The 12385-nt window shown below is 39.7% G+C and overlaps 1 protein-coding gene and 1 long non-coding RNA gene across 7 annotated transcripts in view; one reads left to right on the forward strand and one right to left on the reverse strand.

The window, feature by feature from the left end:
• SCAPER (S-phase cyclin A associated protein in the ER) overlaps window positions 1-12385 on the reverse strand; it is a 138792-nt gene that overhangs the window by 45693 nt on the left and 80714 nt on the right. For all 6 annotated transcript variants that reach the window (XM_064389663.1, XM_064389664.1, XM_064389662.1 and 3 more), the window contains one exon: window positions 6470-6585. In XM_064389663.1, the coding sequence (XP_064245733.1) occupies window positions 6470-6585 (116 nt within the window). The remainder of the gene's footprint in view (window positions 1-6469; window positions 6586-12385) is intronic.
• On the forward strand, window positions 91-5003 carry LOC135281080 (uncharacterized). Its single transcript, XR_010347858.1, has 3 exons — window positions 91-2174; window positions 2877-2988; window positions 4575-5003. It is a non-coding gene; the product is annotated as an uncharacterized LOC135281080 (long non-coding RNA).

Raw genomic sequence — 12385 nt, forward strand, 5'->3', positions numbered from 1 at the left:
GGGAAGAGGGCACAGCTTTGCAGGGGGAACAACACAAAACAGAAGCACATGCACAACTGCTCTCTGCACCATGGGCAGTGATTTCCATCTGCTCCAATTAATGTGTTCTCCTCAAAACAGGCCTTGCAGGGAAGCTGGGACCAGTCCTTGAGAATATTCTCCCAGAGAAGATAAATCTTACCAAAGAGAACCCTATTCCAGAATAAACAAGAAGTTTGTTTCTCGAGCTTTGCTTACTACAAAAGCCATCACTGTTACCTCACAAACACACACACAGACACACAACACAAATGCGTCATGAATACATCTAACAATAAACACAGATGGCTAGACATTCAAACTGTTTCTCTAAAGTAAACTAAAATAAAAAGAACTTTCACTTTGTTGAGTTTTTCTCAACATATGAAAAAAATGTGACTAAGTTCAAATAAGCTCCAAAGAAGAAAATAAATTATGAGCACTGCTGAAAGGTCATACAAAAGTGGGACTGCAACAAACACCAAGTTACTGCATTGAAACCATCAAAGCTGGAATTTAACAGAACAAGCTGCAGACTAACTCAGCATACTTCTGGAGCTGAGTTTTACACTTTATCTTTCTCCTAAAATACTTTTTGGAACAACAAAATTATTTACACAATAAGGACTGTGGCTTTGCTGTTGCTGGGCTCATTGCTGTGGCATCTGGTCACTCAGCCTGGCTCCCCCGAGCTGAACTGGAAGCCTCTCACATACATTGTATTTCTCAAGCAAAGGAAAGCTGGAAATGCTCAGAGGCCAGAAAAAGTGGAGCAAAATTTTTTCATTTGTATGGCTGGATTGTCTTCTCTTCAGCCGGAGAATTCAGAAGATAAGTGAAAGAACATTTATACTTTCCCTCCTTTTCTGAGTATCATCATATTACTAGTTATATTAATTTAACTGTACTGGTAATTAATTTTACTCTATTGCCTAATTAAATCAATTTCAATCTGCAGCTTACATGACGTGAAAACAATATTAAATAATTACTTATTGACCAAAGGCAGATTAATTTTCATCTATTTCACCTAATTTTTACCCTACAAGGATAACGCCTAGAGATAATCAAAGCAGGATGCTTCACATGCATTTTTACAAATCTGTCTGCAACACTATTCTCTCTTCTTCTCCTGACACAGAAGGGGATTTAGTTCCCTTCTCTCAGTAATGCTGAAAAGTATTTTCATTAGGCACCTCCTTGTATCTTTCATGAAGATTATTCCTTTGTGTAAGTATGTTTAGAGGGGGAGAGAGAAAAAACTATATTGGTAGTATCTATATTCTGTTGAGAAGATGCTTTAAATCAGCTTCTGTCATTTTATCAGCTGTTCTAAAATAAAGATCAATTCGATTTAAATATAAACATTATAATTCATCCAAAGTGTCAAATACGAACTTGTAGGTTAATTCTGACAGCATTTCAGAGTTCTGAGGTGATTTAGTTAATTCACTGCAATAAATGCTTTTTGATATATGGGATTCCTAATTCCTAAGAGGATAATTTATTTTACACTTGAAAACACCAAAACTTTCCACTTCATCTAAAGACCAAATTCCACTGTACGACTGCATCACGCTTTTGTATTTCCCAAGTGACCCCCACGTCACAAAGAGTACTGGTGCTTCCAGAGACTCTGATAATGCATTTGAAAAGGTGCTGGAAGCAAATGGATGTCAAATGAATTTTTCACAGCAATAAAGAGGGCTCCTTTAATTGATACCATGGGCTTGCTAACAGCAGCTCGTCTGAACACATTCTGATCACGGCGTGCTCAGCTCTGCCACGGCCCCACGGCCTGACTGGAATCCAGCACCACGAGTGTCACACAGAAGTGTCCCCAGGTGGTTGGCAGTGTTAAATGGCAGATTAGAGACAGCACAACTAATTTCTTTACTTTAATCTTATTAAGAGAACAACAGCTGTCAACTGTCACCATTTCTGCACAAGGCCAGCGAGACAAGCGAGGGGCTGCGAACGGCAGAGCCACAACTTTATTCCACCACACCTTCAACTCGCTGGGATGGAAAACCCAATGCACCTCCCACCCTCTTCTTCCCTTTTGGAGGAAAATAACTGCTCTCAACTGCAAAGGTGTCATCTCCAGACATGCCAGGGGCAGCTGAAGGGCTGGAGCAGGAGGCCCTACAAAGCAGGTGGTTATTGATTACGGGTGTTGCTCTAAACTTTGTATCACAGGCACAAATCAGCTTTCCAGCTCTGGCCCCTGCACGCTCACTCCAGCCCACGGCCAGGCTGCCCTCAGATGCAAGGCTTTCCTCCAGAGTAAATCCAATTATAAAAACCTCCTTATGGTACACAAGCTTGGAGCCAAAAAAGAAATCTGTCTTTAAACTAGACAAAATATGCATCTGTATGTTATGTTTATTTTACATTAATATGAAGGAGGATTCATTTTAATAAAGCTAGATCTCAACAGTTTATATATCTGCATGTGATTATTTTTAAATGTTAGCTCATCTTCATTTCCTCAATTTGCCTGATATAAACAAGTTGCCAAACTTTAACTTTTATTAAAAATACTGAGGCATTAACAGTATGTAATCATGGAAAACTAATCCATGATAGTGCATCAGCACACAGAGGCAAGAACTCAACTTATGCTTTACAAAAACCAGGGCACCATCAACATACAAAAATTTACCTGTTTCAAGTGTAAAACTTTTCCCTATTCTTACAACTACTGATGTTACAAATGAACACACTTTGATTATCAATGCATAACCCTAAAAGCTCAGTATGGCAGTGCAATATTACAACACTAAACATTATCAAATTTAGGATGCGTTAATTCAGTAGAAAATTGCTCATTTTTAACCAGTTTGAATATTATGCAGCAGTCTGATGGGGAAGGTGATCAGTACTGGTAATTACCTGCTCAGCCGCAAAGAAGTGGGAGGTGAAATGTTACTGAAAAATGGTGCACAGAATGGCTGTAGAGTGGAATGGGTAAGGAACCATCAAGGTAAGAATATGGACAGAAACAACAATAAAACTGCATCAACAGCAACACTGCAGCTTAAGAAGTGTATGTTCCCAAACACAAGTAAAAATTATAGAGAATAAGACATAATACTAGCTCTAAGTTGAAAACAGTTCTTACTAAAAAATGTCATTTGTATCAATGCTACCCAAAATATTACCGGGGCACTAATTTCTTCTTTTTATGTATGTAATTATGGTTTGAGCTTTTTTACCCTGATAATGTTTGCCTTCAATGAATGATACAAGAAACTTTATGAAAATAGAAGATATATTAAACTTTACTTCAATCCCATCTTAACTTGTAAAAGTCCAACTTTATTCCTTACACAATTACTGCCAATTTCTCTTTTAAAATACTCAAGGAATTCAAAGCATTTCCCAAATGTTAATTAAACAAACCCTACAAGCCTCATTTGTTAGCAGGTTTGTTACCAACATGTCATGGTAAATGAGCTGCACATTGCAAGGCAGCCCAGGGGAGGAGACTCATCTTCTGCTCCTCATCCAAAGGCATTCAATTGTTTTGCTGTGCAGCTCCCATTTGCTTTTTTGTACAAGAAGAGTATCATTGGGCTCTGAAACCTTTACAAATTCTGTTGACTATGTCTTGTTTTATGGAGACAAATCCTGGAACGCTACAAAATGCTGCTTTGAGAAATAATATGGCTGGACATTAATTTTTATGTTAACACCAAAAATAAAACTTACTATAACCCACTATTTTCTCTTCCCCTTTCCCAGTGATTTATTTGAAGGGGAGGAAAATTGCCCTAACACCAAATGTATCATCTGTCTCATAAATGTCACATCCTCCTCACAGCATTTCCCATCCTGCTGCTCTGACCACCAAGCTGGACAGTGGTACAAAACAACAGGCCTATTGTTAAATCTTCTGATTATAAAGCTTTATCTTGTAGACATGGGATTAAAGTTCTGAGCTGCACCATACAGCCAGGGTTTTGGGGAAAGAGAGATGTAGATAATAGCCCATGTAATCTCCTCACCTACTTGTAAATAGCTTATCCCCATCACAAAGCAACAGACAAATTCCCAATTTAAGATGAGTACAAATGGTTAAACATTGCAAGAAGCCACAAACAATCTGAAGTACAGTAGTGTCCTTTAGCAAAGCATATTTGGCTGGGGGAAGACTGGAGGGCAATTCATGAAAGGTCTTCATTCAACTTCTCTCCACAGGGCTTTGCTTTGTCTTTAAACAGAGAAAATTGCCAGAGAAAACTGCTCCTTCATTAGATTCAAAGTTCAAGAAATCAGGATGTAAATGACATTTGCACAAAAGAAAGAAAAGTAATTTCAAACTTGTTTCAACATTAAATGAGAAATGTGATCTGAATTTTCTTCCTCATTTAAAGAATTAAACATATTCTATGATTGCCCTTGGTTTTGAGCCTCCCTTAAACGCCCTGTATGTGAAAAATTTCTTGAATGCTTTCAGTGAGACCATAGCAATCCCCATGAACATGGTTTGTGCCTGGTTCAAATTGCTCATAGCAAGTCTCACCCTCTGGAACTATTGTTGCTCTCGACAGCTGAGGTGCAGACTCTGCACAGAACATCCTTCCCACCAAAAAGGCCACAGAAATACCAAGAGAGGAGCCTCTGCATCCCATGCAGCAAGACCAAGTTCCTTGGGCCACTTCCAGCTGACTCCAGACTCCCTGAGTCAGACTCTCACGGACCAACCCTGCAGGAGCAGTTTGCTTTAGAGAGCAGGATCCTGTGTCAAATTACGTGCAAGCTGATGGATAACTTCCCAACTTCCATACTTTCAGGTGCCTACAAACTGGAGACTGCAATTTGCTGTGAAGTTGAATGAAATGCTGTATTTCAGGAGTGGAGCAAAGTTCTTCAGAAGATGTTTTTAACAAACAATGCTGTCAGAACAGTTTCTATTAATCTCTTGTCTGCCCCTGTACTTCCTTTGGAAATACAGCTAGTGGAAAATCCGTGTTAATAAAACAATGTTTAGAAAAATTTTCAAATATGCAAAAACTCTTTTTATAATTCAGTCATGAACAGGCTCAGGAATCTGAGTGACCACTGATCTGAAAGAGCTGTGAGAGTGACCGGCAGAGAGAGGAGAACCTCTGATCACCCGTTTGGATGTGATTCCTGTTACACAAATGTGCCTGACATGGGGCTTTATTTATCAGCACACAAACTCCTTCAACACCTAGTACATCCTCAAACTGCCTCACAAACTTCAAACACCATGTTTTTAGTAATGTAAACACAGTGTTCTCAAACCTTCTCAAGAAAGGTTATCAAAACAAGACTATTCTTAAAAGGAAAGAACAAAAACTCAAAGATGTATGAATGTGCACATTCTAAGAATTTGAAGCTCAATTTAAACTAGGCTTTATGTGGGCAGACGGTGCACTCCTGTCCCTCGTGAAGTTTATCCCACATTGATGAGATCACTCAAAATTAGAGACTCTACAGATGAAGAAGCCCCAAGGCTGGCTGTGAGCTGCTCCCCACAGGCCCACCTCAGGATTGCTCACCAGTGGAGCTGGCTGGACCTGCAGCAAGTGCATTTGGCACGACTGCAAACGCAGGAATTTTATTTATTCTCTTAGAAGTGCAAAGTCAAGATATTTAAAAATGTTTTTTCCTTAGTGGTCTTTCCTAGCACTTCACACTTATGTCCCATAATGTATTATTGGCCAGTTTTCATCCAAACTCTCACACTAATTTACAGTAGTGCCTAAATTACAATTACACCAATGTTACAAAATATCTACAAACAAACAATGACAATGGTACACACCAGGATATCCTGGGTTTGTACTAAAACCATGCCTAGCTGTGCTCTGAAAGCACCTATGTGCCCTTGACTGTTAGCATCTACAGTTAGAGATTAGGGAAAAGAGCACACTTTTGAGGTACCAGGCTTTGCAGGAATTCTGCTTAGTCACCACCTTCTTTTTTAGGGATTAGGCATTTAAACCCTTCCATTCTTCTGTTCTGTAAAGAGGAATTTCTCTAATCCACAAGAATTTTGATTTACCTGTTTGTAGGCGCCCTTTCAGCTACCAGTATCTTACAACTATTTAATTTTAAAAGCAGACAGATTCCAGTGAATTACAACCCTTTGAAAAATTCCCCTGCTTCCCACTAGAGATCTCTGCAGACTAACTTCAGAAGACATGTATCTCCTCCTCTGTTAAAACACGGTTTTGTCTCTTCAATTTTTACACAATTAGCTGCTGCTCAAATATATCATAGCTCAAAGTAAAACCACCAAGTTAGGAAACCACAGGCTGAGTGGAAACGTCTTTCACCTTCCACAGAATAGAGAACAGCACAGTTTTGTGCTCTGAAGTCCAGCACAGGACTAGGAGAAGAAGAAGCAGTGAAGCAGCAGATATGAAATGAGTATTCCAGTGACTCTAAGTGCAGGTGAAGGACCCATCAAACTCACTTCAAGGGAACCCGGGCAGCTGCATTCAGGTTGGTGGGAGAAGTCACCATCTGAAGAACATTTTCCAGAGCAGTCAGTCCTCCTGCAGCCCGGAATGCAATTTTATCTGCTGTGTTCTGGAGAAACACAAACACAGAGAAGATCCAACAGAAATTAAAGAAATGTCTACATAAAGGCTACATCTGACACTTGTGGATTCTGTCAATGGAGAAAGTCCTTAATACATTTATTTATCACATTGGACATCTTTGAAAAAGAGCATTTCACTGCTCAAGCATAAGGAAGAGGTTTTCTACAGCAGGAGTTGAAACCCTCAGGTGCTATGTTTTCAATTATCATATATACATACCCAGTACTACACAGGTAATACACTTGAATACCATATTTCCTGTAAGGACATACAATTAAAGGGACTTTAATAAAGTTCACCTTTATTTGTTGCTATTACTTTTGGAGCTATGCTGCTTTGTATGATTTTAAAAATACAGACAATCTCCAGATGGGTAATTCCTCCTTTTTACAAACTTTTCCAACAGAAGACAACCTCCAGGCTTGGTTTATGAATATGCACAAAATGGCTTAGGCAGATCCCTTTTCCGAGGTATCCACTTAGAACTTGCACACACCAGAATTTTACACGTAATTACCATCCTATCATTATTCTCACAGTTTGCACATGACGGGGATTTTGCTACAGCAGATCCAGTATTTTAGAACTTACACTCTTGTCCTTTCCTACAAAATTGGTTTAATGTCCTCTGTTTAAAATAAAGCAAGTAAAATCTTATTCTCTAAGCTGCTAATCTTGTATAGTTTTTTGGCAGTTTGTATTTGATCATCTTGATTTTGTCAGTGATGATGATGATGATGATATACTAGTTAGTAAGAATTTCTTCTTTTTTCCCTCCAGTGTTGCAAGCACTTCACATATGGGGAAAAAAAGGGAAATCCTCTATAAACATGATTATTACTAGTCTACAAAGAATGTATTCTACTGTAACAGACTGCATAACAAAAAAAACCAACTCCTAATAACTCCAACAAGAAAATATTTATTTGAACAACTACAAAAATAATTGAGCAGCTGCAATATGATTTAGATGGACAACATTTTCCCTGTGAGATCAGACACTGCACACAGAAGCACACATCCCACTTTTTATTTACATCATGCAACTTTCTCTCCATTAAGTTTCGGTCAAGCAAACAGCTACATTGTATTTAATTTACAAGCTACAGAAAAACTATTCATAGAAGTCAGATATTCAAGAAGGAAGTGTTTTCCACAATTAATACGAACTGCATTTAAATTTTTAGACAACCAAAAGATTTATCTTCCAAGGAATAACTGGCCTCAAATGAGTGGAAATCTGTATGCCAACTCACCAAGCAGTGAAGAAAACCAACCAGTGGTTTCCTACAGGCTAGTTGATAAGTATAATTTCTAGCAGTTAATTTTAGCCCAGTGAGCCCAGTAACTGTGCCTTAACTAGAGAGTTATTTTTTGAGTTTCACTCATATATTCTTCCTCTGTTTCCTCTTCCTCCCATCTAAAAAAACCCCAAGCCCCTGCCTCCTTAAGCTCCCTTGGCTCCCAATAACACTTTCCACCAACTCCTGGTAGAGCTATAAAGACCCAAAGAGTGAAGGAACATTCCTGCCATAAATCATCCTTATTGACTTTCTCTGAGCACCTTGGCTCACAGCCACAGCTCTCAGAGCTCCTCTTGCCCTGCTCCCCCAGTGCTGCACCCCCAGACAGAGCCCAGGGCCTTTCCCACCCTTCCCTGCTCGCTTTGGCTGAACCCCCCAGGTGTAAGGGATGCTGCTGTCTGCAGGGTGCCTTTCCTTGGGAATGGACAGAGCCTGGCAGTGCAGAGCAGGAGCTCAGAGCTCAGAGCTCGGGGGGCTGTGCAGCACAGCAGCGAGGGCTCTGACACTGCTGATTTATTCTCAGTGCTCCTCCAGCTCCACATGTGCCCAGCACTTGCCACTTCTCACTATCCCTATTTCTCATGGGATATTATGCCACAACCTATTAGCTCTTGTGGCAAGAAGTCTTTCCTGTCATTCAGACCAAATATGCCCTTTCTCTATTTCATCCCATTACTCTGAGTTATATCTGATTTATTGCACTCATTTTGTTTGTTCCCTCAGCAACTGCTCCTTTCTTGAGCTTGCACACTGCTTCCTTTTCCTACTTGGCTTGTTTATCAACTCCATGTTCCCTTTAATGCTTAACTCCACCTTTTATATTTTTTCATGTGAACTTTTCTTACTTGTGATTTTTTTTTTTTTTTGGCAGATCTCCTCTTTTCTCCAAAAGTACCGGTAATGAAATGTCCAGAAAGGAACCTCCCCCTACCCTGATCAGTCATTAGAGCCACACTGAAAGAAACAACGTCTCCCTATTCTGAGGGAAGGTTTTCACAGATCTATTTTAAAAATACATAAATCTTTTGAAGCTGTTTCATTTCCTATGTGTTCTCCTTCCATTTCAATCTGGAGCATCACTTGTTTTATAGACAGACTTTTTTCAGAGCACCTGGTTCACTTTTGTCTAATACTTTACTAAAATACAAGTCTACTTGTCAAAATACAAATTTGCCTTTTAAATAAAACTTCTGTTACTACTACTACCAAGCAGAAGGGAGTCTGTAACTTCTTCTGATTTTATATGATTTAGCTACATACAATCTTTCTAGATTACTCATAAAAATTCATTAGCATTTTGATGCTTATGAATGGGAATAAGTCCCTAATGATGTGCATGGAAGAGAGGGAGAGGCTTCAGTAAAAGGAAGATACAACCAGCAGCAAACTCGGGAAGGTCCATGAGCGCTGTATTTGTTACCTGTGCTCACAGAGGTCTGTAAAACTGCCACCTAGGGAGACATGGCTTTAGCACATTTAATATATTTCTCTCCAGTGATTCTTGTAAGATGGAGAACCTCCAGGGCTTCCAACCCGTGTCCTGGAAGGCAACGTTGAGGCTGAAGTCGCTGCTGGTATCTGGCTTGTGTGAGTGACCTTGGTCCCACCCCAGTGTCCAGCTCTCAGGAATCCCAGGATCAGGCACAGCTCCTGGAGCTTGGCCACGGGAGCTGAAAGCAAAATGTGCCCTGCCCACAAAGGAGCACAAGAGTCACTTGAATATTGCACTGCTGAGGTCTGCAGGGTGAACACCATGGGACTGGGGAAACCCTGGAACAAGAAATCGTCCCTGAGCCTCCCATGCCAAGACCTGGTACTGGGAGCTGTTATAAAGGAATCTCCCCAGGGCTGAAGCATATTGTCATTCTATCTCTCAAGCAGCCAAATCACACCAAATTCTTTTAAAATATGTCTGAATTAATTCCTACTTAAGGCAATTTTCAAATTTTAAGTATTTTTATAGTCCTCTAAAGAAATCTTTCTTGGATCATAAAAATACGTGAGCAAGACATCTTACACAATTTGTCTTTCTCTGAAAAATGAACTAATATCCTTGAAAAGATGATGTCCAGAAGTGCTAAAGCTTTACATTAGCTGATGCATATTGCAAGAGGGATTCAAAAGAAGTGGACTGAGACATCTCAGTTACTCAGAGCCCTTGCTCACACACTTTTCTTATTTAAATTGGTCTCTGCCAGAACCTGTTTCAGAATGAAAGACCCTTTCAGGTAACCACAACTTTTATTCTGGTAGCACCCAAAGCTCTGAGCAGATTAGGAATCATGTGAGTATGAAAACGGATAGATCCTACTGGGAATAAATATTAAATCCCTATTTGAAAAGAGCATAAACCAGCATTGCATGTTTTTGCTGCTCTAAAGGAGCCTCCAAACTTCTAACTCGGCCTCCCAAATTTTTTAGCTCTCCTGTTTATGAAACCTGTTTCATAATTTCACTGTTCTTTGAGTAGCTGCACATTTACCTTGGGAGGGTTATTCTGCAATAGATACTGTGGGATTCATGTTCCTTGAACAACAGAAAATATATAAACATGTTTTTATACATTGTTTTCAAAATGTGTAAAAATTTGATTTGTTAATATGTACTTTCAGAAATTCACAGCTATTCAAATAACATTTATAAACAATTTGATTTTTAAACACAATAGGATTTCTGTGCTCTGAAGTTACCTGGTGACACAGGAGAGCAGAGACAAATGAACAAGTAGGCAAAAATGATTGTTACTGTCATCTGCGTTTTTTAACAGAGATGAGGAGGCACAAAAGCCTTAGGGATGATACCTAGATGTGTCTTAAACATTAGGAAAACAAAAACAGAGATGCAGCTCCAGAGAGCAGTAGACACAGCACTCAAACCCAACCCATGAAAAGAGCCTGTTTTCCTTATCCCTCCCAAGTCTATCGTTGGGAACTACAGTGGTCATGTTTGCACAGGAGGAAAGCCAACCCAGCTGATGCGACAGGAAGCACGTATTTAATCTCTGGACCATTATAAACTTGTCATTCGAAGCCCACAGCCACTAATTTAGGCAGAACACTGCATGAATCAAGTAACTTAGTGGGAAGAGTGTGTACACTAATGCATGTGGCACTGTAAACAGAAACTGTGATAAATTAGACAAACCATGTAACCATTTTATGGATTAATTATGAATTAAACAGACTTAAAAATGTAAAATTAATCCTTAAAAAAGGACAAACAATCAAGACAGCTCCCTGCACAGTGGGCAAGCATGGCTGACTTATTTACCTACCTGTTACAACACCTTAATGGATCTGAATTTGCCTTCTCTCCTATGGCTTGAGTGACAACTGACTAATAGGATTACAGGCTCTGTTCCAATAATACAGCTCAGCTACATGCCAGCAAAAAATGACAGCCTAAACCTGAATTACATGGCCTGGGAATCCATCCAATTATTAACTAAAGTAACTGTTATTACCTAACCTAATCAAAGGAGAAGCAGCTGTTAATCTTTGGTGGCCTGCAGTGTAGTAGCGGTCAGACTGGATGGACTGTCTTTGTACTTGACTCCTCCACAGACAATAATTATGTCCTTTGTGATCAAGAAGGAAGGGCTTCCTAACCTTTCAGACAGAGGCAGCAGATGGGGAACAACTGTTTGTGTGTTCATTAACAAGATAGGGTAGATTTTATCAGGGTTTGGCATCTGTGGCACCCTCCGAAGCACCACTTACCCGAGGACACAAGTATGTTTGGCAAATTCGAAAATGAGCAGACTAAATACAATGTTCAATATAAAGTTTTCATCTCATTACCTGACATTTGGTACAGAAAAATACACACAGCTCAGAAAGAGTGATTTACACATATGCCCCATCCTACCTAATGTGGCCAACAAAGAAACACATGAAAAGGCCAACTGGCCTGTGCTGGTACTTGGCTGGCTTTTGTTGCACTCATTAAAGCAGTCGCATAATGTGAACTGTGTGCTTCAGAAATAAAACCAAACTGGGGCAAAATGCTGCTGAATTTATACAGGCCAGTGGGTAACACTAAATACCACAAATACCACAGAGGCAAATAAGGCCAGCACTGCTTTGCAACAGCTTTTGGGTTGTGTGTTGAATATTCCAGGAGAGAAAGGAGCCCAAAGCCTGCCCTGCACAGGGCACTGGCAAAGCACAGCACTTGCAGAGCAGCAGAGGTCAGGAAATCTGTCTCACCAGGAGGCACGACAGAAGTGCCACTTAGTTTATGCTGGGGAGAGTAAAAAAACTGCTGGGATAACATGGTGGAAGGACCTGAATGGGAAGATGTCTGATAATATACAGGAACAGCTGATATTTGGAAGCTGAAACCGAATTAATTCAGGTGAGAATAAAATGGGGCTTTTTTAAATGCCAAGAGTAATTAATGATGAGCATAATATACTTAGCATATATAGTTGACTCTCAATCATTTAAAGTTTTTAAATCAAACCTGATTATCACCTAGAAA

Source organism: Passer domesticus, chromosome 14, assembly GCF_036417665.1.
Source record: "Passer domesticus isolate bPasDom1 chromosome 14, bPasDom1.hap1, whole genome shotgun sequence".
NCBI lineage: Eukaryota > Metazoa > Chordata > Aves > Passeriformes > Passeridae > Passer > Passer domesticus.